This window comes from Mirounga leonina, unplaced genomic scaffold (genome assembly GCF_011800145.1).
Source record: "Mirounga leonina isolate KUSES-001 unplaced genomic scaffold, KU_Mleo_1.0 Mir_376, whole genome shotgun sequence".
In the NCBI taxonomy this organism is placed as follows: Eukaryota; Metazoa; Chordata; class Mammalia; order Carnivora; family Phocidae; genus Mirounga; species Mirounga leonina.
Window position 1 is genome coordinate 867232 of NW_023270718.1, and position 22442 is coordinate 889673.

At 52.3% G+C, this 22442-nt stretch overlaps 1 protein-coding gene across 5 annotated transcripts; it reads right to left on the reverse strand.

Annotated features, from left to right (window-relative positions):
* Nucleotides 1-1406: 1406 nt before the first annotated feature.
* SMG9 (SMG9 nonsense mediated mRNA decay factor) lies at nucleotides 1407-22439 on the reverse strand. 5 transcript variants are annotated; one of them, XM_034986665.1, is made up of 14 exons: nucleotides 22112-22439; nucleotides 17079-17185; nucleotides 16491-16565; nucleotides 16137-16401; nucleotides 15945-16042; nucleotides 14090-14202; nucleotides 10150-10261; nucleotides 8201-8296; nucleotides 7714-7799; nucleotides 4558-4664; nucleotides 3713-3820; nucleotides 3415-3543; nucleotides 2996-3140; nucleotides 1407-1931 (listed from the first exon to the last, which is right to left on the reverse strand). In XM_034986665.1, exons 3-14 carry the CDS (start codon nucleotides 16533-16535, stop codon nucleotides 1853-1855), a joined length of 1383 nt encoding a protein of 460 aa, XP_034842556.1. In that variant the 5' UTR covers nucleotides 16536-16565; nucleotides 17079-17185; nucleotides 22112-22439; the 3' UTR covers nucleotides 1407-1852. The 5 variants fall into 5 exon arrangements, with proteins under 5 accessions (XP_034842556.1, XP_034842559.1, XP_034842555.1 ...); XM_034986668.1 differs by having other exon boundaries at nucleotides 17079-17188; XM_034986664.1 differs by lacking the exon at nucleotides 17079-17185 and adding an exon at nucleotides 19187-19342.
* Nucleotides 22440-22442: the final 3 nt, after the last annotated feature.

Consider the following 22442-nt stretch of genomic DNA (forward strand, 5'->3'; position numbering starts at 1 on the left):
CTAGAGAAGGCACTTTGGAAGGTGTTGGTGTAGGTCAGGGCAGTGGGGCAAAGGGTTCAGAAGCATTTCCCTAAGAGGACAGTGAACGTCACAGCTCGGAAGGGCCTTGAGGATCATCAAGGGAGGTTCTTGCCTAACGTTTTCTCGGTCAGCAAGCGGCAGGGCCAGAGCCTGCCCTGGGTCTCGGGCCTCCCAAACCTTAGCGCCTCGCTCTTGAGAGATCTGCTCAAGAGAGAGAAAACACTCAAGCTAGGAGTGTTTTCCACTGTTGAAGAAAACACTCCTGGCTTGAGTGTTTTCTTCAACACCCCCCAGGATTCCCATGACAAGGACACCAGGACTGTATGGGTATGCCCAAGGGCAGGAGGAAGGCAGGGAGACCAAAGGGTAGCTATGGGGTAGCGGGCAGACTCGGCTGGTGACTGGAACCAATGTGAAGGGTGGAACAGCAGGATTTGAAGGTCAGGACTAGTTGGGGTTGGGTGAGGTGGCCAGACCAATTTGGAGACATACTTTGGGAAACACCAAGCTAAGACGTAGCCTATTTAAACTGAGCAGATGAGGGTAGGTCCTATATTGAAGTGTACGGTGTATCTGACTGAGAGTCAGTTCTGGATTTAAAGGTAGAGACTACTTTTAAACAAGGGTAGATGAGGTCTGTGGGGAAAGGAAGCCACCATATTTAACCAACAGTAGGCACTGTGTGTAAGTAAGGTAGGAGTATTTGCATAAGGGTAGAAGCTGTTTCAGCACAAGGTAAGTACTATCCTGTACCTGGATATGTTCTATTTTTTCTTTTTTATTTTTTTTAAAGATTTTATTTATTTATTTGAGAGAGAGAGAATGAGAGAGAGCACATGAGAGGGGGGAGGGTCAGAGGACGAAGCAGACTCCCCGCCGAGCAGGGAGCCCGATGCGGGACTCGATCCCGGGACTCCAGGATCATGACCTGAGCTGAAGGCAGTCGCTTAACCAACTGAGCCACCCAGGCGCCCTGGATATGTTCTATTTTTTAAGCATGTATTGAATTAGGCATTGCATTTAACTAGGCATTTCACTGAAGGCAGGCACTTTCCCCAACTGAAAGTAGAGGACATGAGGGTAGGAACTGCATTTAGCCAAAAGAGGGCACTGTATTTTCCTATCAGTACCACGGAGATGGGAGGCTTGATGTCACCCCAGGAAACAGAACACCCCTTTCTAGGGGCTTCCTCCTTAGCAGAGACTGGTGTCCATCTGCTCCCGCCAACTCTATGACCTACAGTGGATGTGCTCCCATGGGAAGTTCACTCAGGCTCCAATGGTGGCTGCAGGTACTCTGCCCCCAAAGGCTGGGACCCCAATTTGCCCTGGTCCCCAGGACAGCATGCTGGGGAGAGGGGAAGAAGAGAAGCACCAGAACAGGCTTGTGTGACTGTTTTTATTCGAACCACCAGATCTGCCCCAACGAAGAGCTCCCCAGACCCTGCTGCACCTTATAGGAAAGGGCTTACAGTCAGGGAGGAGGAACCTGTTGCTCCTGTCCCTGCAGAGGGAGGTCAAGATGGAACCTGGGATTCTTGGGGACCATTCAGACCACTCCTACTGCCTGTCCCTGCGGGGAACTGAGGATGGGCCGCCCTGTCCCAGGTTGGAGGTGGGATCTCAAAGTTGCCCCCTGAACAATACTCCCCTGAGGGCGGGGGGGCCTGGCCCTGGACACCTCATGTCTCTGGGCGAGAATGTCGCGGTCCCTCATCCATCAGGCCTGCTGCCACTCTCCAGCCCACCAGAGGGGTAGGACACGTGTGCTCCCTCACCATCCATGGGGACCCAGAAGTGGGTTCTCTGCATGACGTGCCTTCCCTCGGCCTCAGGCCAGCAGGCGGCTGTACTCTGCCAGGGCAGAGGACTTCTTCACGCCGTCCCAGATCCGGGCAGCGTAGTGGAACCTGTGGGAGGAGGTCAGCAGTCAGCTGCCCTGGCTGCGGCCGGCCAGCCTTGCACTGACCCCGGTCAGGTGGGAGAACAGGTCCTGCGTACGCCCCGTACGCCCCGAGACAAGAGCCTCCTCGGTCGGGATGCAGGGAAGACGGTAATGCTGACGGGACTGGCCCGGGTTCTCAGACCTCACCCAGGATGAGCCGAGCTGAAGGTGCCCGGTCTGGACCCTAGGCCTCAGGCCCCAACTCCGAGTCCAAACTTCTCCCCACTCCACTCGGTGTTGGCCTTTGTGGGTTGGCTTTCTACCTCTATCTCCCTCCAGTCTTCTAATGATGAGTCTAACAGCTGCGTGACCCTCGCCCCCCCTGAGCTCTGCCATAGGCAGTGAGAGGAACAGAGCTCCCGGCCCCTTCTGGCCACAGCCGACCGCAGACCCCGGGGAGCCACGCTAGAGCTGCCCCGAGCCAAGCCATCTCCCTCTCAAATGTGTGTCTCCCGGAAAGGAGATGGTGCCGACCTGGATCTGGCAGACCTGCCGTGGGCTCCGGACACAGAGTCGTGTGAAGTCGGGGCTGGGGGGCTCAGGGCTCTGTGAGAGCAGGGGAGAGAAAGCTAGTCGGCAGAGGAGGAGGGAAGGTGGAGGGGGACAGTGCGACTGTGCCATCCGGTGAGAGCTGGAGAATGCAGCTGCTGTGGGGACATCCCAGTGTCCCCTCCTGTGAGGCCACACTTTCTGTCCTCAGGGCCTCAGAATAAACACTCCTCAGGCTGCCTGGGCTCCCTGTTCCTACTCCTATCAAATGACACCTGGCCACAGATGTGTGACGGTGCTATGTGACATTTCCTTTCTCTGAGCCTAGATTTCCCCACTAGTAAAACTGGTGACAAGACTTCAACCCTGCTGGCTCCTCGGGAGGACTCAAGATCACATGAAGCAGCATGCTGCCCGGCATGGAAGCAATCATCGCTGTTTCAGAAAAGGAAGCTGAGATGGGGAGAGATCACTGAGACCTTCCTCTTGCCTGCACCAGGGTGGGGCCCTCACGCCGACCCCTCTGCCAAGAACTCTTACCAGTTCTTCTCAGTGAGGATTGTGTGCGACAGCTGGGGCCGGGCCATGGACATCACTTGGCTCCGGAGCTTGCTCACCAAGGACTGGAAACTGGGGTGGCCCCGGTACCCAGGGAGCAGGGAGAAGAGCGGGCTGGAACCGGGTCCTGGAACGTTGAGGTGAGGAGGATAAGAGGGCCAGCCTGCCAAGAGAGGGCCTCTCCTTTCTCCCGGTCACCCAGCATCCTGGGCTGGAATGCCAGGAGTACCTCCCCGTTCAGACCCAGCCCAGCTCTTCCTGTACTTCCACGACTCGGACACACACTCCTAAGAAAGGGTCCAAGCACCTTCGGGACAAGCCAGAGTCTCCCCTCAGACCAGTGTGGGTCCCTATCACCCCACACCAGGGCATCCTGTGTCTCCCTCCAGGGGGAACCATACCTGCTCTTGGTGGGTTTTCGCTCTCTGCTTCGCTGTCCATGAAGGGCACCAGGAACAAGTTGACCTCAGAGTCCAGGAAGTCAGCTGGGAGCCCAGGGAAGACATTGCACTGTAACATGGACAGAGTACCTGGAGGAGAGAACCCATCAGCCTGCAGGTACTATGCTGAAGGGCAGGGGAGGTACATGGATGAGCGTCAAGTTAGGGTCAGGAGGCCAGTCTGGACGTCTGGGCCACGGGATCAAATCAGGAATCAAGAGGCCACTGGCCAGCTTGGGGGTGGTTCAGGGACCCTCACCCTTGTAACGCAAGTGGGAGTGAGCCATGAGCTGGTCAATCATCAGGTGCATCTGTCGCAGCTTTCGAGGACAGAAGTCTTCTCGGCGAGCTTTGTTCTGCAGGAAGACTGAGGGGTGGGAAGAGAGATGCAGTCCTGTGAGGCCGCTGGGGCTTGGCTGTGTGGACTTCCCCTCTCATGCCAAAGATCTGCCATTACCCCTGGGCTCAGAGCACTCGTGAATGTTTACATGACAGTTACTTTGCTTTAGCACCAGGCCCTGTGCTGGGTGATGCTGGGGACCCAGACGTGAGTCAGATGTGGTTTCCGCCCCCAAGGAGCCCCTGGTCTGATGGAAACGACAGAAGAGGAAGACAGGCACAAGCTCAGAAGTAAGCCGGGAAGGCACCAGGGGCTTGGTGAGACAGAGGAAGTAGGGAAATCTTGGCCTAGGGTGACCTAAATGAACTAGACCTTCGTAGAAGAGCAGTGTGTGGGCAGAGCACAGCGGAGCAAGGACAAGGACGGAGCGGACATAGGCTCGGCCTGCGTGCGGCTGAGGGAGGGGGAGCAGGGTGCCTGGGGCCACTCGGGTTACTGCAACACTCACTCCCTGAGTCTGTGCCGGGGACGCCAGGGTCACAGAAATGGGCATACGTGGGTCCTGTCCGCAAAAGGCTCTCATTCGGATCAGGAGCCGGACCCAGACTTGGGGTTTGTACCCTTGGTGGCCGGGTGGGACCCTCAGAGGAAGGAGCAGCTATTCTGCTCTTTCTTTCTCCCAGATCCCCACTTCCCCAGTGCTCCCTGTTTCTGCCCCCCATTCCTCCTCTGCCCACCCCTCCAGCCCCCAGAAAGTCTCTCACCCAGGTGGGGGTAGTACTCAGTGCCTTCATCGGAGCCTGACGAGCTGCTGGACTCATGGCTGGGGGATGGGGTGGAGGGCTTCACCATCTCTGCTGTCTGGAGGAACCTGAGGTTTGGGGTGAGAGGCTGGAGCTCTGGCACTGGCACCCCCATCCCACAGCCTAGGGACAGAGCTCTCTTTGTGGGTCTGATAAAAACTACAACCCCACTCAGATAAACGCTGCATCCACACCCCATTTCTCACACAATTTTAGGGAATTCAGAGACAACTCTCTCAGACACCAATCCATGGACCACTGCCAGATGTGTGCACTTTTTAATGAGCTTATGCTATTAAAAAAAATACTTCTAACAAAAAAAAAAAACCAACAAGGGCGCCTGGGTGGCTCAGTCGTTAGGCGTCTGCCTTCAACTCAGGTCATGATCCCAGGGTCCTGGGATCGAGCCCCACATCGGGCTCCCTGCTCAGCGGGAAGCCTGCTTCTCCCTCTCCTACTCCCCCTGCTTGTGTTCCCGCTCTCACTATGTCTCTGTCAAATGAATAAAATAAAATCTTAAAAAAAAAGGCGGGGGGGCGCCTGGGTGGCTCAGCCGTTAAGCGTCTGCCTTCGGCTCAGGCCGTGATCCTGGAGTCTGGGATCGAGCCCCGCATCGGGCTCCCTGCTCAGCGGGAAGCCTGCTTCGCCCTCTCCCACTCCCCCTGCTTGTGTTCCCTCTCTCGCTGTCTCTCTCTCTGTTAAAAAATAAACAAAAAATCTTAAAAAAAAAAAACCAACCCAACGAAAAATACTTCCATTTTTTACAGCGTCTGAGATCACCGCAAAACTGAGTAGTAAGTATAGGGATGTCCATAGACACCCAGCCCCCACACACGCAGAGCCTCCCCCACTATCACCATTCTGATGGACCTATGAGACATTATCATCACCCAAAGTCCATGATTTACATTAGGGTTTCCTCTTGGTGTTGTGTATTCCGAGTTTTGACAAAATGTCACGTATCTACCACACAGTCTTATAATGAACAGTTTCACTGCCCTAAAAATCCTCTGTGCTCCACATATTCACCCCTCCTTCCCCTCCCAACCCGAGCTTTTCACTTGTCTCCACAGTTTTGCCTTTTCCAGAATGTCATATAGTTGGAATCCTACAGTAGCCCTTTCGAATTGGCTTCCTTCATTTAGTAATATGCACTTAAGAATATGTACTTTCTCCATGTCTTTTCATGGTTTGATATAATATTCCATTGTCTGGATGTACCACAGTTTATTAATTTACCTACTAAAAGATATCTTGATTGCTTCCTACTTTGGGCAATTATGCATAAAGCTGCTTTATTTATTTATTTATTTGAGAGAGAGAACATGCACGTGAGCATGCAGAAGTGGGGAGAGGGGGAGAAAGAGAATTGTAAGCAGACTCCACGCACAGCACGGAGCCCGATGCAGGGCTCGATCTCAGGACCCTGAGACCATGACCCGAGCCAAAATCAAGAGTCAGACGCTTAACCGACTGAGCCACCCAGGAGCCCCATGAATAAAGCTGCTTCATAAACATCCATGTGCAGGTTTCTGTGTGGACCTAAATTTCAATTTATGCTATTTTAAAATAAAATTTTCCAAATATGTAAATAAAATAAATGCTATCTGAGGTAGGGGATAATGGGACCCAATAAAAAGCTATGGATATTCTCACACAGACACACTTACATATGTCATCCAGTTTCAAGGGGTTCACCTGCTAAGAAGCCCACTGCTAGGCTCTGCCATGTGCCATCCTGAGTCTATGCCCCAATCAGAATGTAAACTCCACAGGGCAGTCTGTTTTATTCAAACCTGTGTCCTCAGTGCCCAGAACAGTGAACGGCATCCATAAACGTTCAATATATTTGTCATGTGAATGAATTCAAATACACAATGGTGGGGGGGGGAGTGTTTCAGAAATAAGACACTTCGATCTAGTCCCAACAGCTGGCTCTCCCAGAAAGCCATTTTTACTGTTGGCCAGACCCACAGTTCACCCCCACCCCCGGGGTTACTAATATAAATGTTAAGCTTCCATTCATCAATTGCCTACTATGTACCAGGTACTACGCTATGCTGAATGCTTTGAATTCCTTAACTCATTTAATCTGCATAAAACAATCTGCCTATGAGGAGCTAAGGAAAAAAAACCACTCATCTAGTAAGAGCTGGGGCTCAAACCCAGGGCTGCCTCACTTTGGAGACATCTGCTTCCCTTGGCTCAGCTCTCCCCTCCCCATGAGCTCCTGTTCCTTCCTTCTGTCTGGGCCCTGTGCCCAAGGCAGCTGGCCTCCACACCGCTATCCCCTAGGGCCTGAGGCCAAGAGGAACCCTTGTGCCTCAGGTTCTAAGCCAGTTCTGTCTGGGGGGGCATTTCTAGAACCTCCAGCTGCTTCAGGCAGGACTCCTGCCAGATCCCAACTCCTTCCCTTTTCCTGTCTGCCAGGGTACCAACGGAATGGTACCCATGCCTGGAGGAGATGGACAAGAAGGACAAGCCAGATCCTGATGATGCTCTTCACTCAACAAACATGTATTATCTACCTTGTGCCAGGCACTGTGTGAGGCACTGGGGCTCCTGGGGCTTACATTCTAATGGGGGGGAGACGGACCGGTAAAGAGATCTGCACTGTCTTATCAGGGAGTGATAAATGCAAATGAAGGAAAACACAGTAGACTAGGAAGTGGGGAGTGTAGGGGGGTTGTATCGGGAAGGCCTGAGGTGGTCCAAAGGACACGAGAGAGTCTGAGGTTCGCAGGAAGAATATTTCCAGCCGAGGGAGGGAGTGCAGAGGTTCTAGGCTGCATGAAGAATAGCCATGAGGTCATTAGGGCTTTAACGGAAGGAGTGAGGGAAAGTGGTGAGAGAGAAGGTCAGTGAGATGACCGGGACTGTACCTGTAGGACCTTGTAGGCCATGCTTGGGAAGGACTATGGATTTTATTCTGAGTGATGTCAAAAGTCAGTGGAGAGTTGTGAGTATGTGTATGTATGTTGGGTGGCTGTGACCCACTCCAACTCATATTTTAAAGGGGTCCCGTGGCTGCTATGTGGAACATGTGAGACCTGGCCAAGTGGCTGAGTCTCTGGTCCCCATGTCTTGCCTGGCTCCCCCTCCCCACCTGCTCCTCACCTGTATAAACTGAGGTCTGTGAACCAGTCCTGGACAACGATCACCACATGGCAGACCGTGAAGAGGAAAGCAGCAATCTGGAGTGACTGAGAGTGGGCAGGAAGGGACGACAGAGTTGAAGGTCCTCTCTGCCCAGACTGGGGCCCCTGTTCCCAGGACTTAGCCGAGGGGGCAGCAGGGCAAGGGCCTCAGACTATGCTGGCACTTCCTTTATGGCCATCCCTAAGTTAGGCAAGGTAGGAATGATCACCCCCATCTTACACAGGCAGGTAACGAGGCCTGAAGGGGGAGGGGGCAGGAAAGGAAGGAGGAGCACGTCAGGAGTAGAGCCAGACAGGACTCTCAATGCTATTCTTTCCTACAGCTCTTGGGGCACCCAGGGCTCTTTATGAAGCAGAAACTAGGTAAAACCCATATCCAACTCCCCATCGCAAATCTTGAGGGGAAAGGTGAGACCTCTCCCCTAGGACTGGCTTGGCCCCCTCACCTGCATCTCAACATAGGTGTGGGGCAGGTTGTACTCTGGAGGCAGCTTGCGGTCATTGTTGATAAGGTGGTCCAAGATGGAGGGGCTCAGGATGGGCTGCAGCAAGGAAGAGAAGGTGTCAGGAAAGGGGCTGGGGGTCGGGACCCTAAGGGTTGCAGCCAGCCAAGTTCCACATGTCGAAGGCAAATACCTCGCCTCTCTCAGGACAAAGGGAGGTGAGAGACATGGGCAGTTTCTAATGAGTAAGTGCTAGTCAGCAAGAGGAGGTGAAAGAAGAATGTTTCAAAGCAAATACACTCCCCCCAGCTCTTTTGCAAATCATCACTGCTCTCAAGTGCCTCATGCTCAAGAGAACTCTCCTAGTGCTAATAAATGTAATATTGACTTGAATGAGTCATGTCCCTTCAAGAGCCTTTTCTTCCCTTGTTTCAAATGCTTTTAAAACTTCACTAAGATAATTACTTTGGTCAAAAAAACAAGGATTAGTGTGAAAATTGGGAGGATTTAAAAACTGCATCAGTGGGTGTAAAAGAATCACTGGTGAGTTCATCACCTTTTCTCAAAGGAACATTCCATTCAAAAACCATTAAGAGTTAAATCAGCTGGGCAGTCTTCTTGACTTCTTACTGCCACGAGTGGAATTCTTTAAGTAAGATAAGAGGCTTTCCCAACTGCTCGCTTTCTAAAACTCCCAACGCTGCACGCTCTATTCTGTCTGGACTCCCGTTCTGCTCCATGTGGGTCTTGGACCCAGCACACAGCAGTTCGGTTGGTCTCTAGGTTCCGGTGGCCCCTGCAGAGGGCCTGCCTCACAGACCTCATGCCACATTTGTGGATTTTCCACTCTCTGTGTCATCAATGCCTGTGGTGACTAGAACTTTGTTCCATCAACATTCGGTGAGCACCAACTATGGGCCAGGCCCTGACCAGCAGAGCTGCTCCCTGAAGAGCCCCAGGCAGGTGCAGAGTGGGGGCAATACGCACAAAGCAGGCTGAGAAAGCAGGGCTGCGACGGAGGGTGCACACAGCACTGGCGGGTGCTCAGAGGAGGGGAAGGCTTCTGGGAGGAGAAGGCCTCAGCCAGGCAAAAAGGCAAGGGGAGAGAGGGTGTTCTCATGATCATGATACTGCCAGCTAAGAGTAGGAAGTACGAACTTCATGTCTAGCACTGTCACTAGGACTTCACTTGTATTCACTCACTGAAGCCTCACAAAACCCTACAAGGTAGGCAATCATATTCTTCCCACTTAAGAAAACTGAGGAATAGGCGGTTTCAGATAAAGGGAACAGGATGAGGACAGCCCAGAAGGGAGAGAGATCATGGCAAGGCCTTGTGGTGTGTGTGGTGGAGCTCGACACTACACCAGAGAGGGGAGCTGGAGTATGAAGGAGGCAAGCCCCACAGGCCTTGAGCACCATGCTAAGGAACAGGGACTCTGCCTGAGGGCAAGGGAGAAGATGAGGAAAACTTGCAAACACATGACAGTTCTAATGGTAGTGATGGGCCTGAACACTAACTACATGCAGGTCCTATGCCAAGTACTCTGCCTGGGCTGTTCTACTGAATCCTTGCAATGATCCTGTGAGGCTGAGAACAAATTACCGTCCCCACTTATAGACAAAGAAACTGAGGTCGGGGGAGGGGGGGCAGGGGAGGTAAACACCTGCTTCAAGTCACCCAACTGGTAAGAATTGAAGGCAGAACCTGGACATACACAGACCGACTCCAGGGCCCACACATTTAACCACTCTGCTAGAAGATTCTTTAGGCTACTGTGTATAGGATGGACGGGAGGGGAGGGAGGCAAAATATGCTAAGAGACTAAAGGCCAAGAAGAGACACAACTTGGCTGAGAACACGTGGGATCCAAGCAGGATTCTAGCTTAAGGATATTCAGAGATGGAGCTGAATGCGGCATGCAGTAGGGTGGGGTATGTGGAGTTGGCACCTGTGTGTCCAGGAAAACAATCCGCTCTTGGGTAATAAAGAAGTCAATGCCACTGGTCTGGTTGCCCCCTCGTTCCTTCATTTCGGCACTCTGGGCCCGGAAAACATATGCCCTGTGGAGAGGAGCAGGTGGGGTGCATTAGAGGTCTGGTTCTCAGCCTTTGACACCTTCGGAGTATGACCCTGTGAAAGGAGCATGTGAGGCACGGTTCCCTGCCTGCCCACAAAGCCTTCCATCTGTGGCCCCTGCTGTCTGGGGGCCTATATTTTATTCGCATGACTTTACCCTTACTCCTAAGTAGATCTGTCAACTCATTTAATGAAGTCAGTAGCCTGAGGTATTTAAGAGTAGGGACTTTGCTAGACTGCTGGGATTCAAATCCCAGCTCTGCCTCTTCCTGGCTATGTGGCTTTGGGGAAGTCCTTAATGTCTTTCTCCTCTGTTTCCTCATCTATAAATGGGGATAACAATGGTCTCAAAACCCTTAGGGTTACTATGAGGCTAATACATGTAAGGTCCTGAGGAACGTGCCTGATATGATATATAGTGAGGCGTAACTGTTAGCTCTTAATTACCAAGTGCACTTGCCACAGGTCAGGCACTCAAGATAGAGCACTGAGTACTCCCGACCCCAGAGCGAGAGGCTCTTTGGTTGTAGAACTTGGTTCCCAGTTCTTCCCCTGTGAGGAGAGTTTCCCTCGATTCTACCTGCACTGGATGGGGAGAGGAGAGCAAAGAAGGCAGAGCTGAGCCTTGCCCTAAACCAACTGAACTAACTTGGTCACATTCTGTGGCTCGGACAAAGACATTTCCTCTGGGGCGCCTGGGTGGCTCAGTCGTTGAGCGTCTGCCTCAGGTCATGGTCCCAGGGTCCTGGGATCGAGCCCCGCATTGGGCTCCCCGCTCTACGGGAAGCCTGCCTCTCCCTCTCCCACTCCCCCTGCTTGTGTTCCCTCTCTCACGCTGTCAAATAAATAAATAAATAAATAAATAAAAATAAATAAATAAAATCTTAAAAAAAAAAAAAAATCCCTCCCCAAACACCCCTACGTTCAGAAGGAGTAGGGCCAAGATCAAGAAAGCCAGTGTGTTGGGGGCACCTGGGTGGCTCAGTCATTAAGCATCTGCCTTCGGCTCAGGTCATGATCCCAGGGTCCTGGGATCGAGCCCCGCATCGGGCTCCCTGCTCAGCACAGGAACCTGCCTCTCCCTCTCCCACTCCCCCTGCTTGTGTTCCCTCTCTCGTTGTGTCTCTCTCTGTCAAATAAATAAATAAAATCTTTAAAAAAAAAAAGAGAGATTTCCTCTTTCAATCTGTAAAATCAGGGTAATGGTACCTATCTCTCAAAAGGTAATCCCTACCTCCCTGAGATGCTTAGTATGCTGTCTGACACAGAGCAAGGTCCTCCCACTTAACAAACACTGTACTGAAGGCCTCCTATGTACCAGATACCAGGATGCAGCAGTGAATAAGGACAGGCTCTGCTTCCATGGAGCTTCTGCTCTACCTTACAAAGCAAGAGAAATCAGTAACTTCAAGTGGCAGGAAGGAGAGGTGTGTAGCACTCTGAGTGGGGATAACTCAGTTGGTAGAGCTGGGAAGGGATGCCATAAAAGAGGCAAAATGACTACACCGAGAGAGAGAGAAGAGAGTTAATTAAGCAACTTAAGTTAAAGGGGAGGTGCAGCGGGGATGGAGGATGGAAGCAAAGACTGTCCCAGGCAGAAGACAGGTGGTGTATATGAGGAGTCAAAGACCAGTGTGGCGAGAGCAGAGAACAAGGGGGCCTGGGAGCAAGAAGAGGGTACGCAGGCCTTTGTGGGACATGGTAAGGAGCTGGGGCTTTGGCTAATGAGCCTGAAGAAGCCCTGAAGACATTTAAGTAGAGAAATGACAGGACTGGATGTGGGTTTTGAAAAGCTCCCCCTTGTGCTATGCGGTGAGGGCTGGAGGGCGGAAAGAGTGGATGACAGCTTACAGGCCCGTCACCCCAGGCCTCCCTTATCCTTTTTTTCCTAAGGTTTTTTTATTTATTTGAGAGAGAGAGCGAGTGCACAAGCGGGGGGAGGAACAGAGGGAAAAGCAGACTCCCTGCTGAGCTGGAAGCCAGACAAAGGGCTCAATCCCAGGACCCTGAGATCACAACCTGAGTCGAAGGCAGATGCTTAACAACAGAGCCACCCAGGCTCCCCTCCCTTAACCTCTCTGACCTGATAGCCTATGACTTCCTGCCTTGCTCACTCTGCTCCAGCTCCATGGCCTCCACACTGTGCTGCATACACACCAAGCAAGCTCTTGCCTCAGAGGCCAGCTTTTACCATTCCCTGATTAGAAGGCTCTCCCTCCTCCATGTCTGCTTCTTCTCAGTGTCCCCCTTAGTGAGGCCTTCCCTGACCACTGGATTTAGAACTGTAATCTAGCGCCCATACTGCTTCCCTATAATCCCTTCCCGGGTGGTTATCATCTTCTAACCTGTCAAATTTTGTTTGCTATCGACAAAGATTTTTGCTAATTTTCTTTGCTGTTGTATGCCCGGCATCCAGAACAGTGCCTGGATATCATAAGCACTCAATAAATACTAGTTGAACAAAAGCAGGGAGACCAGTAAGGAGGTTCTTGGCATCCTCCAGGTGAGATGTCAGAGGCTTGGACCAGGAGATAGAAATGAAGAAGGGAGAAGCAGATGTATTCTTACCATAATCAAGAGACCCGATGGCAAGAGTTGGTATCAAAATCCACCACGCCACAGTCTGACATGGCTCAGAAAGACTAGGCCAGTAGAATTCTCTCTAGCTCAGGAATCTGAACTCAGAGCTGGGGGGAAATTTCGCTAGTTGGGGGCAACTGAGATGGAAAGAATGCTCTCTGAGAGAGCTGGAGCTGCTCCCAAGTGGAGCCAAGGTGAGCTTAAGTTACAAGTAAGTAAGTTACAAGTTATGAGAGAGGAGATGGCGCGGACCTGGGAGGAAGGGCAACCCCACAACTCTGGTTCTAGAGGATGTATATTCTCACAATAGTGGTTCTTAACCTGTTCTGGGTCTCCATCAGACGCCTCTAAGATCTAGTGGAAACTACAGACCCTTTCCCTAGAAGAAAAGCCTGACTGCAGACACGTGTAAAATTCTGCATTTACCATTAGGAGGTTCATGGACCCCGATGCCCACTCATGGAGTACAAAGTAGTGTCACCAGTTTTATTAAAAAAACCAAACCCCTGTATTTTTTTAGACAATCCCAAGTGGCTACTACCCTTTCTCCTTCCCCAATTTGAGTATTCCTTAATCAGACTGTGTATGTTCCCTCCTCCCTAGTCCCTGCCTGTTTCCCTTTCCTCCCCTGCCCTCAGTTTTGGCCCCTAGTTCTTAAGCTTCCTCTTCCCCCAAATCCTCTCCTGTGACTTCGTACTTTACAATCATCCCCGTCCTTCCTCAAAAATGCAGGACTGAGGCTGGTCTAGAACCCACACCCTACATCTGAGTCCCTTTCCCCGTTCTTTTTACCAGGCCTTATCAACCAATATCCTGCAAGCATTTGCTCTGTGTCACGTTCTTGTTAACGTTTGCCTTCCTGATCTTATCCTTCAAAAGACCACTTTACAGACGATGAAGGGAGATATTGGGAAGTGAAGTAACCTGCTCAAGGTCAAATAACTGGTGAGTGGCAGGGCTGAGACTGAGGTCAGCCTAAATCCAAAGCTGGGCTCTGTACCATTCCTGGGGGCAAGGCAGGAAAGGAGGGAGGGAGAAACAGGATTGGTTACCTTGGAGCTACACAAAGATTTCGTCCAGCCCCTAACCACCTCATCGGACAAAGGCACTGAGGCCATGGGAGGTGAAACATTATCCCGAAGTCCTTTGGCAACACCACTTGCCATACCCAGCCCACCCTTCCCTGTCCCAGGTGGGTGCCCACCTCCCTCCTGGCCTTCCACACCCCTTACCTCTGGTCCTCCTCAGGAGTGTTGGCCGACAACAATGACATGACCATGGACTTGCCTGTCCCCTGGAGGCCCAAGACACCAACCACCAACACATCAGTCTGATCCAACAGGTACTGTGGGAAGATGAAGGAATGTGACCCTCATATATGTGTCAGTTGCTGGAGTGGAAGTGAGACTCGGGGGAGGGGGCGGGGCAGAGACTTTCGCGGCTGGCCTGCCTGCCTCTTCAGGTATGAAGAAAAACTTCGATCGCTCCAATCCCCTGAGTTGGGCAAAGGGCCTGTGTAGGTATGTGATGGCACACAGAGGAACTGTTGTGAGAGCTCCCAAGTAGAGAAGAGCCTGGCATGACCAACAGGCTAATAGTGTGGCTGGAACACAGTGGGAAAAAGGGGAACCTGACTTTGCTGAAGAGAAGGAGAAAGGCACAGGAAGGAAGCACAGGTGGAGGAAGACAGGACTTGTAACCGAGGGCCACTGGAGCGGACTCCTGGAGGGCTTTCGGCTTCTGGCAGGTTGGGAAAACACATGAAAGCATGAAAAAGGGAAGAGAGTGCAGGAAGGGGAGGTCAGCCCATCCTGGCTCCTGTCTGTGGGATTTTTTTTTTTTAAAGATTTTATTTATTTATTTGACACAGAGAAAGAAAGCACAAGTAAGCAGAGAGGCAGGCAGAGAGAGAGGGAGAAGCAGGCTCTCCACCGAGCAGGGAGCCGGACATGGGGCTCGATCCCAGGACCCTGGGATCATGACCCGAGCCGAAGGCAGCCGCTTAACCGACTGAGCCACCCAGGCGCCCACTGTCTGTGGGATTTAAGGGTCCTGGAAAATCCTGAGACCTTCACCTCTGGCCCACCAGTTCTGATGCCTTCCACCACCAGGGGGTGTGAGAGACACTCCTCAAGAAAAACAGAGAAGTCCTCAACTGGCTCCTTAGAATCACCTCGGGCCTAACCCTAGACACATTAAAGCAGAATACCTAGGCCTAGCCCTGTTCAGTAACGTAGATGCTGTCCACATGTAGCCATTTAAACTTAATTAAGATTAAACAAAGCTAAAAATTCAGCTCCTTAGTTATACTAGCCACATGTGGGGATATGTGGATAAGTGCCCATGAGCCACACAGAAGAAGAGTGGCTACCACACTAGATGGTGCAAATACACTCTCAACACTGCGGAGCGTCCTACTTGAAGGGTAGGCTGGACACTGGCTTTTGTTTTGTTTCGTTTTAAAGCTCCCAGTTGGTATCAGTAAGATAGTGGACACAGGAAGGCAGCAGGCCAGGTAAAAGGTGGGCCTGGCATGTTGTTTTAGTAAGTCCAAGCTGTTGGGAGAAGGAAAAGGGACACATCTGGGAGAACCTGGGCAGGGATGGGATGTGACGGGTCTGGGGGGGGAAGCAGCAGGAGAGGAGAAATGAAGCCTGGGAGACTGGAGGTAGGGCAGTCCAGGAATGTGAGGTCTGAATTAGAGCAGGGGCCACTGTGATGGACGGGGAACCTCTGGGGAGTGAGATTCAAACCGCTTAACTCTGGTACAGCTTGGGTTTCACCCAATTCGGAAAGGAACTGGAGCAGAGTCCAGGGCTGCCCTGCTGTGGGATGGCATCCGGGGGTAGTGGGAGTCCCTCCTTGCCAACCAAGAGCAAACTATTTCAGTATTTTAACAACCAGCACAGGTGATCTATGGACGCCACTGCCATTCAGCCCTGGCGAGGTGAGGACTTTCCTTCTCTCTCCTCGTTGCAACTGCCCGAAAGCTGTCCAGTCTGGTACTGCCTGCCGAGAGGGTGGCGGTGGGGAGGCGGGGGGGACGTGGCGAGACGGGGGACCTGGGCGAGCTCCAGCATTGCGTACCTCAATGGCGCTGTCACACCAATTCATCTGGTCGTCTACCAACTTGATGCTGTGCTTCATGCGTTCTGGGGGCAGTAGTTTGGCCTGGCCCACGACCGCTGGAGACAGGGGGAAAGCAGGAGACAGGATGTGATGAGGGTCCGGGTGAGGGCGTTCCAGCCCCCAGCCAGATCCTGCCCGGCCCCCACTCACGGTCCATGGTTGCTGGTGCGGCAGTGCCCATGCCTCGGTTCTGGATCTGGTACACAGGCTGTGTGGGCCTCTGCCCCTCCTTTTCTCCCTTGGGCGGTGCGGGGGCTGCAGGGGGTGCAGGGGCAGTGCCCTCAGGGGTGGACGCGTTTGTTGCAGCCCCAGGCCCTTTCCCCTCTTCCCGTGGTTTCATGAGGACGATAGGCTTCTCCAGAGGGGCTGGGGCTGGTGGGGCAGCAGGGGCTGTTGGAGGTGGTGGCTGCTTTGACTATGGGAGAGAGAAGCTTCCAGTCAGTGGGAGAGATCCTTGCCCTAACTGCTCCCAGCCTCCCCGTCAGAAGATTCCTCCCTGCTCACCCGCTCTGCCGGAGGTTTTGAGAGGATGATCGGGGTTTTCTGCATGACCGACGAGCTTGTCTCTTCGCTGCCATCCTGTGGTGAGGGAGGGCAGTTACTCAGGAACGGCTCCCCTGGCTCTCCCGGACACTCCCGAAGGGAAGGCCTTCCATGTGCCAGGTACAATTCTAAATGCCGTCATATATTAACTTTTCAATTCCACCAACAACCCCGGGAGATAGATATGATTATCCCCATTTTACAAATGAAGGCATTGAGTTCCAGAGAGGTCAACTGCCTTGCCCAAGGTCACACAGCCAACAAGCCATGGAGCCAGGATTTGAACGCTGGAAGCCTGGCTCCAGAACTGCATTCAGCTGCCTCTGTCAGACAACAAAGCCCAGGTAGGAGGAGCTAGGGCTCTGGAGCTAGATCTGGGTTCAAACTTGGCCCTGCCTTTTGTTGGCTGTGTGAACTTGGATAAGGAACCACCCTCACTTCGGCCTGTTTCCTCATTTGGCCAACAGGGAGAGGCATTTCTTCACGGGACTCCCACAAGGCTGAAAGTAGATGAACTTGTAAGCGGTCCACGTGGCAGGTGCTCACTACCTGATAGCTGCCATCCTCGCTCCTCAGCTCCACTCCTGTGCCTGCCAAGCCAGTGGCCTGATCCCCACACCTTGCCCTCCTCGTGCTTCTTTTGACTCACCCCCGACCTGCTTGATAAGAAAAGGGAGAGATCTGAGTTTGCGTCTTGTTCTTTTCTGGTTCCCTGAGGAAACTCACGAACCTTCACCGGGTCTGTTTCTTCACCATATGTTGGGAATACTGGCCGATGGTGAAGAACAAACAAAAGGGCACAAAAGTGCTCTGGAAAGAACAGTTGTGACAGAACTACAAGCGAGGCTGTGGGCCTTCAGAAGGCCAGGGAGGAGGGGAGGATGTGTGACTCCTGTGACAAGATGGTGGACAGGAGATGTATTCAGGAGGCACAGGGTGCAGCACTCATGTCTGACTGGCATGGGTGGGGGGGTGTCCAGGATGAGGCCCGATGGGCTGTCATGGATACTGGGAGGAGGAGAAATGGGAGGAAGTTGCTGAGGTCAGCAGGGGACACAGGGGATGAGGAGTCCACTGGCCAGTCAATGGCAAAGTCAGGGACAAAGACAAGAGACTTTGGAGTTGCTTATCCAGGGACTGAAGCTGACAGTACAGGAAGATGGTAACGTTCCCCAGGATATGTGTAGAAGGAAGAGAGACCCTTTGTTCTCACCTGTCCTGCAACCCAAGGGAAGGAACAAGCAAGAGCTGAGCTCACTGTGAATAAATTATTCTTCATGTTTGCAGTTTTATGGTTCAGAAACCAGTCCCAATTGATACCTTCTTCCACCCTCCCCCCAAACCTCTCTCAGAGGTGGAGAAAGAACCTGAGTGGGGGGCGGGTTCTGGCAGTGAGTCACTTAAGCACACGAGGGGAGCAAGGCAGGACCTGCGCCCACGCCGAGGCTCCTGATTCCCAGCCCAGGACACTGTAGCAGACAGAACAGGCTGTGCTTGGGCTCGGCTGGATCTGGGCTTGAGTTCTGGCCCCAAAGCTTACTGACTCTTCGACTTTGGGTAAGTCCCTTCTCCTCTGAGACTCATTTTCTTCATTAGTGAAAATCAAATCTATTCTAGCTTCTCCTTCATGAGGTAGCTCTCAGGGTTCAGGAAGACCCCAAAGGATGTTAAAGCACTTTGAGCGGTTGGGGCGCCTGGGTGGCTCAGTCATTAAGCGTCTGCCTCTGGCTCAGGTCGTGATCCCAGGGTCCTGGGATCGAGCCCTACATCGGGCTCTCTGCTCCGCAGGAAGCCTGCTTCTCCCTCTCCCCCTCCCCCTGCTTGTGTTTCCTCTCTCGCTGTGTCTCTTTCTGTCAAATAAATAAAATCTTTAAAAAAAAAAAAAAAGCCACTTTGCGCGGTGCCCAGCATGCTGCATGCCACTCAACATATAGTAACAGCTGCTGTTGTTATGGGGCGCCTGGGTGGCTAAGCGGGTTAAGCATCCGACTCTAGATTTCGCTTCAGGTCATGATCTCAGGGTCATGGGATCAAGCCCTGCATCAGGCTCCATGCTCAGTGCAGAGTCTGCCTGTCTCTCTCCCTCTCCCTGCTTGCACGTGTGCTCTCTCTCAAATAAATAAATAAAATCTTAAAAAACAAAAAACAAAAAACAGCTACTGCTGTTATTATACGACTCTTTAAAATATGAGCTTCTGGCACCTCTCAGCTCAAACTCTCCAATGCCAATTTCATTTGGTGAAATCCAAACTCCTTTCCCAGGCCTCTCAGGTCCAACGTGATCTGGCCTGTTACCTCTCCGACATGATCTTCAGTCACCTTCTGTTCTTCAGCCTCTGCAGCCACACTGGCTTCCGGCTACTCCCTGAATTCACCACACACAGGGCTCAGGGCCTTCACATTTGCTGTTCTGTCCCAGAATGCCCTTCACTCACATCTTGTCATGGTGTATTTCGTCACCTCTTCAGGGAGGGTCTCTCTGTCCACTTCATCTAAGATAGCCCCTTTGTCACTCTCTGCCCTTACTCCATGAGGCCAGTCAGTTTTGTTCATAGAGCCCCAGCATCTAGATTAGTGCCTGGCACATGGCAGGTGCTTAAAAAACATTTGTGGAACGAGTGGATATGTGGATGTTGCCCTTGGGTCCACTCACTCACCCGTCTCTCTCTCTCCCACGGGGCAATGTAGTCCCTCTCCCGACCACCAGGCCCAGAGAGATTCTGGGGGCCGCCAGGGCCAGGCTCCTTCCACCGTCGCCGCCTCTCTATCCCATAGAGCCCAGGCTGACTATGGCCAGACTCAGACATGGTTGCCTACAGAGAGAAAGAGGTTGATTTCAGGGTGAAGAGACGCTCTCTGATCTGGCTCACTCTGGACTGTAAAAAGGCACTTTGTTTCCAGAGAGCTCTGTGCTGTGGCAGTGGCTGCCAGCTGGCTCTCAAGATCTACTCTTCCTTCACTTCTTCCAAAAAATATAAAACCGGGGCGCCTGGGTGGCTCAGTCGTTAAGCGTCTGCCTTCGGCTCAGGTCATGGTCCCAGGGTCCTGGGATCGAGCCCCACATCGGGCTCCCTCCTCGGTGGGAAGCCTGCTTCTCCCTCTCCCACTCCCCCTGCTTGTGTTCCCTCTCTCGCTGTGTCTCTCTGTCAAATAAATAAATAAAATCTTAAAAAAAAAATATATATATATATATAAAACCCTCAGTTCTGAGCAGGGCACATGGCTGTCCAGAACACACTTCCCAGCATAATTTGCAGGTAGATGGCCATGTGACTAAGTTCTTTCTGGCCACTGATATGAACCAGAAGTGTGTTTTGGCAGCTTTCAGGAACTTTCCTTCACAGACATTGGCACATTTTGGCACTGGCACTGGCCTTCTGCCCTCCTCCTGGCTGGAAGGAATGTGGTGTGCAGGCTGGAGCTCAAGCAGGCACCTTGGACTGGAAGCAAGGAGAGAAGGCATGATAGAAAAAGATTAGGGGGTCCCCTATTATTAACTTTACGTTGTCGACTTCTGGATGTGGTGATGAACAAATACACTCCTCTTACTTGTAGCCAAAACTATTCCCAACTATTAATCCCTTTGCCCCAACATAAGTATAACTCATAGGGGGAGGGTCACATAAAATGGGACATCTTCTTTCCCAAACTGCAGCAAAGCATTTCCTTACAAATCAGTAACATGATCCTCAGTCCGACAACTACTGTTTTGATTACCGACTACTGGCAGATGCAGGGCATTCAAGGGCCTATTTTCATCTGGTGTCTCATCTGGCATCAGTCTGTTTACCTTCCATTTCTGATGGTCTGCCATCCCTCACACACCACTCACCAGTGGTGAATCTAAGATGTTATAAAATGTACTGCTACCAATATGATCCACTCCCTACCATTTAATTATCTTTATAGGTCCCACTAGAGAGTTTCCCCAGCTGTTTACACTTCATTCTAGGGAAGTGTCTGAGTACTTAACAGTCTGCTTGCAGGACTATAACGCCATTTACTATACAGCTCACAGGTCAAGCTGGCAAACCGTAGCCTATGGACCAAATCAGGGCTCCCTTCTGTTTTTGTGAATAAAGTTTTATTGGAACACAGCCACGTCCATCAATTTATCAATTGTCTACAGCTGCCTTCTTCATACAATGGCAGAACTGAGTAGTTGAGACGGAGACAGTACAGCCTGCAGAACCTCAAACAATTCCCCTCTGGCCCTTTACAGAAGGTTTGCTGACCCTTGCTTAGCTCTTAGGTGTCTGTGAAATCATACTATGAATCCCCCCCTCCCACCCAAGCAAACAGTGACTAACAGGTCCCTGTGCAAGATTCTTTCTCCAGAACTGCAGTGTTTACAGGATGTGGGAGTCATTTTGCTAGCCAGGCAGGGGCTTGTCTAGCTCCTCATTGCTCCAAGTGACCTCTTCAGCCACAAACTGAGCTCAAACTGCCTTCTGGGACAGGAGGGCAAGGCCTGTTTACACATGCTTATGGAAAACGATCCACTCAGCACTTAAATGACCGTTTACAATCTCTGAGGGAGATTGCCCTCAGAAATCGGGACTCCACCCTCCCCTGCCATTAAGTGTTGGTTAATGGAGACCAGTCTGGAGACAGCCCCACCCCCCACCCGGACCCTTGAGTATCTTTCCTCAATGGGGATTCCGCTCAAGCATCTGTTTACACACCAAGGGGACCCCCTTCCCACGCAGTAAGTGGTCCCTTTGCATGTTATTCTGGGAACTTCCACAGTATCTGCGTCTACTTGACAGTTCTAAGGGGGAGCTCCCCAGAATCTGAGTCCACCTACATGCAATTTGGGGACCCCCAATGTTTCCAGGCTCCTTTGAGGATTCTCCCAAAATGCTTGAGGCCAGTCTGTGTTTATTTACAGGACTCTGACGGTAACCTCGCAGACGTTAGGAATCTAACAAGGCATTCTCTGGGCAGCTTCCTCACCACCTGCGCATCTCTTCACACGACCCTTGTGGGGGATTCTCCCCGAACCTAAGTGTCTATTTGCAAACTCCTGACTCCATATCTATGCCCACCCCCCACCCCCAGAACGTTAAGAGTCGACTCACACTCTTTTCCTAAGGACCCTCTGACACCTGAACACATAATTTTGCAAGTTTGATATGGAACTTACGAGTCTATAGATTGCTCAGAGGGCACCCCCCATAATTAGGCACCTGCCTGCAAGCCTATGGGGAACCCTACAACTTAAGTTTCTTTTTACGCAGTATTTAGAGGACCTCCCGGGCACATAGGATCTGTTTGTAGACCCTCTGCGAGCGTGATCCCAAAACGTAAGTTTCCCTTTACACGCTATCGTTGGGACCTTTGCAATACTTAGGTCCTCCCAGAACCGAAGTTCCTATTTACACATTACTCATCGGTCCCCACCCAACGCCGGCCAACCCGGTATTTTAAGGGCTGCTCTTCGCTCCCTACTCAGTTACGAACACCCGCCGGGCGCCCGAGCGACCGTTTAGCGGTCGAAAAGGGGGCGGGGCCCCGAAACGCGCCCCGCGCTCCGCCCCCTGCCGGCGCACAAGCCTCGCGCGGGCTTGCGGGTCCCTTACCTAAGACGGCTGCTGATTGGCTCCTGGGGCGCAGCGCTACGCGCGCTTTGGCTGGTTGGGGGAGGTTCCACCACAAGCCACGGGCCTGTAAATGGCGTCTGGGGGACAAGGAGCGTGGGGGAGATCGAGAGAGCAGGCACCGGTCACTCCGGAACCGGTCTAGGCACCCCGGCGGTGGCACCCAAGGAACGCAGGGCCGAAAGAGGAAGACGAGGAGGTAGCGCGGTTCCGAGCTGAGAGCAGGACCCGCGGGGTGCTGGCCTTACGCATGCGCCGAGGGCTGGGCGAGCGAGAACGGAGTGTCTGCGCCGGGCTGAGCATGCGTCGATGG